The sequence below is a fragment of the Cannabis sativa genome, unplaced genomic scaffold, assembly GCF_029168945.1.
Source record: "Cannabis sativa cultivar Pink pepper isolate KNU-18-1 unplaced genomic scaffold, ASM2916894v1 Contig2, whole genome shotgun sequence".
NCBI classification, from domain to species: Eukaryota; Viridiplantae; Streptophyta; class Magnoliopsida; order Rosales; family Cannabaceae; genus Cannabis; species Cannabis sativa.
This window is the reverse complement of record NW_026870038.1, coordinates 258,037-261,115: the sequence shown is the minus strand read 5'-3', so window position 1 is coordinate 261,115 and position 3,079 is coordinate 258,037. Positions and strand designations below refer to the sequence as shown.

The window sequence follows — 3,079 nt, the reverse complement described above, 5'->3', positions numbered from 1 at the left end:
CAAAAAATTAACATGAATACAAAATAAAAAGAACGTATTTTTCTGTAAATAAAATCAAAAAATTCGTAAAAATATTTAAAATTCTGTGAAACCGTATCTTTGTAATTTTTTGTTATTTTTGTGTATTTATTAAATTATCCCATAAATAAAATATTATATAATTAGAATATATAACAAATGTTATTTGGTATATTGGTACGAGGTTAAAGGATCAATTCTAAATTTCTACTTTTAAACAAATATTTAATGTGTAGCTATGAAAATTAAACTTATCTTGATGATTAAAGTAGTAAAATTATTTCGATAATAATTAAAATATATATAAAGTCTCAAAATTTAACTTTATCACCCCATATACCTTATGACTAGTCCTACATCTAGTAGCCAAATAATTTCAATCCCTTGGACAATTTTTATGGGTGTTAACAAGTAAATATCATTTTACAATATAAATATATACTTTCACAAATTATACTAATTTAAATTTAATAGATCTTCATTTATCCCCTACTTCTTTTTTCTTAGATTCTCTCAAACTTAATATATTACACAGACAAAACTAATTTTTAAAAAAAAATGGAATGGACCAATTGGGAGTTAACTTACTTAACCCCATGTAAATAATTCATGATGTAATAGAAACAAAAATAATTACAAAAAAAAAAAAACAACAAAAATAATATTAAAAAAAAAAAAAAACTATTTTTCGTGACGTGAGCCTTCTTTATTGTCAATAAGGCCCAAGCCCAAATCAACCATGGGCTCTTCTTTCCTTCTACTGCCCAATCTCAAAAGCCCATATAGTTTCTTGAACTCACTAACAGTTGGCATATTTTCCCGGCAAAAAACCGTCGCCGGTTCAACCGACTCGTCGCCGGTCCGGCCAGAACTGCTGTTGCTCAGCCTATGTTGCGGCGGAAGCATTTTGTTACTCGCTCCGTTTGCCGGACCGGTTCCGCTGCTTTGCAGAGCCGAAATGACCGATTTCAGAGCCCGACTCGGCGACGTCCGATTCGATATCATCAACTCGCCGATCTCCGCCGGGCTGAGACTCGCTCCGGTCTGGAAAATCTCTTCAACTTGAGGGAATAGCTTGTGTTCCTTTAACCCTAGGTAATTATTGGCTAAACCTTTAAAAGCAGAGAAATCGCAGAGAGGAAAATGGATGTGAACATCGATTCGACCTGGTCTCATTACGGATTGATCGATTTGATGATCTTTGCTGTTCATCGTGAATACCAAAACTCGTTCTTCGCCGCAACTGGAGATTATACCGTCCATGAAGTTTAGTAATCCCGATAAACTCACTCCGCCGGCTATGGCAGCGGTGCGTTTCCCGGTTAAGAATCTGTCGAGATCTTCGACGACGATGAGTGATTTCGGAGTCGTTTGGAGAAGTAATGTTTTCAAATCGGAGTCGTCGGAGACTTTGGAGATATCGATATCGTACACGTCGTAGCAGAGAAACCTAGCCATGGCGGCAATGAAGCTGGTTTTTCCAGTACCGGAAGCTCCGTAGAGTAAATAGCTTCGTTTCCAAACGCGACCTAATCTGTGGTAATATTGCTTGGATTTGAGAAACAATTCTAGGTCTGATTTGATTTTTGTCTTCAATTCCGCGTCTACAACGACGGTTTCGAAATTAGCCGGGTGTGTGAAAGGAATTGATCTCCACCGTTCGTTTTCTCCCGAGAGATTCAGGTGAAGTTTAATCTCCTTCTTCCTCTGTCCAATTTCATCTGAAACTGATAGAATGTGCTGGAAATACTGACGAAATACTCTTTTCTTGTCGTTTTTCTTGATTTTGAGAACGAAAGACTTGATTCCATCGGTGTTAGATTTCTGATTGGTCCAACAAACTCTGGCGCCGAGGAAAGTATCACGAATCGATTGGGTAGCGTCGAGGTGGAAGAAGATGTCGTTTGATTTGGAACCTGAGAAGAGGTTGGTAGAGTCAGAATCTTCAACAGAAGGGAGAGAATTCAGGTACGTTGATATCTGATTATACAGCTGATTTTCCTGAAAATGGTCATTGTATTGTGGAACTTTGTAGAGTTGGTATACATGAAAATGGTCCATGAATGATTGCCATGTTCTAACCAGAATCAAAACCAGAGATGTTTTTGATAAGAATCTAACAACCAAACCTAAAGCTATGAAGATGAATGAGTATGTAAATAGAGTAGCCAAAACCATATTTGGTCCAAACCAGAATTAAAAACCAAGAGAAATGGGGTGTCTTGGTTTTGAGTTCTTAAGGTGTAAAAGACTAGTTTTTGAGCTTGAGATTCATTTTGGGTTGGAATTCAAAAACAAGTAATGGGGTTTTGGTTTATTGAGGTATGAAAAAGACTAGATTTTGAGGTTGGGTTAGAATTCAATAACAAGAAATGGGGTTTATTAAGGTGTGAAAAAGACTAGATTTTGAGGTTGAGAATTACTGATTGAATTGTTTGGGAAGAAGGAAAATTAGAAATGGAATTATGGGGTGTGTCTGATAATGAGAAATGGGGTTCTTCCTTCAAGATATTAAGGTAGTTGGTTTATTGGGGGTGTGATGTGACTATGGGAATGGCTACTTATTAAGCCGGCATATTTAACAAGGTCAAAAATTAACTATTGTATGTACGTGGAAATAAACCAAAAGAAAAGGCCTAGAAGAAGGTAGATAAAGATTGAAGCTAGCTAGTAGCCAGTTTCTTTCTTCTTTGGCTGTGAATGTACGACCATGGAATATGAACCATATACATTAGTTAGGAATAATTGGTCGTAAATATATATTATTGTATTGTATTATATTAATGTGTACTATTTTAGTTAGAAAATAAAAGAGCTTTGATTATGTCACATGTGTGCATTTTTGTTCAATGGTATTGATTGACTGTATAATTATATATTATATAGGTTGGCTTTTTTAAGTTTAGGACAAACGGCGCTGGATTTGTACGAATTATTTATCATCATCATCATCAAGTGCTTAATTTATGCAAACTTTATTAGTTTTTTTCTTTTTGTTGTTTGAAATGTTGGGGTAATCATCACATGTTTTAGTTTTATAATATACAAATTTGATCACTCA

At 35.3% G+C, this 3,079-nt stretch overlaps 1 protein-coding gene across 1 annotated transcript; it reads right to left on the bottom strand.

The window, feature by feature from the left end:
- Window positions 1-582: 582 nt before the first annotated feature.
- Window positions 583-2,712, bottom strand: LOC115717433 (AAA-ATPase At2g46620). Its single transcript, XM_030646420.2, has one exon. The coding sequence runs from the start codon at window positions 2,194-2,196 to the stop codon at window positions 700-702; it is 1,497 nt and encodes a 498-aa protein (XP_030502280.2). The 5' UTR covers window positions 2,197-2,712; the 3' UTR covers window positions 583-699.
- Window positions 2,713-3,079: the final 367 nt, after the last annotated feature.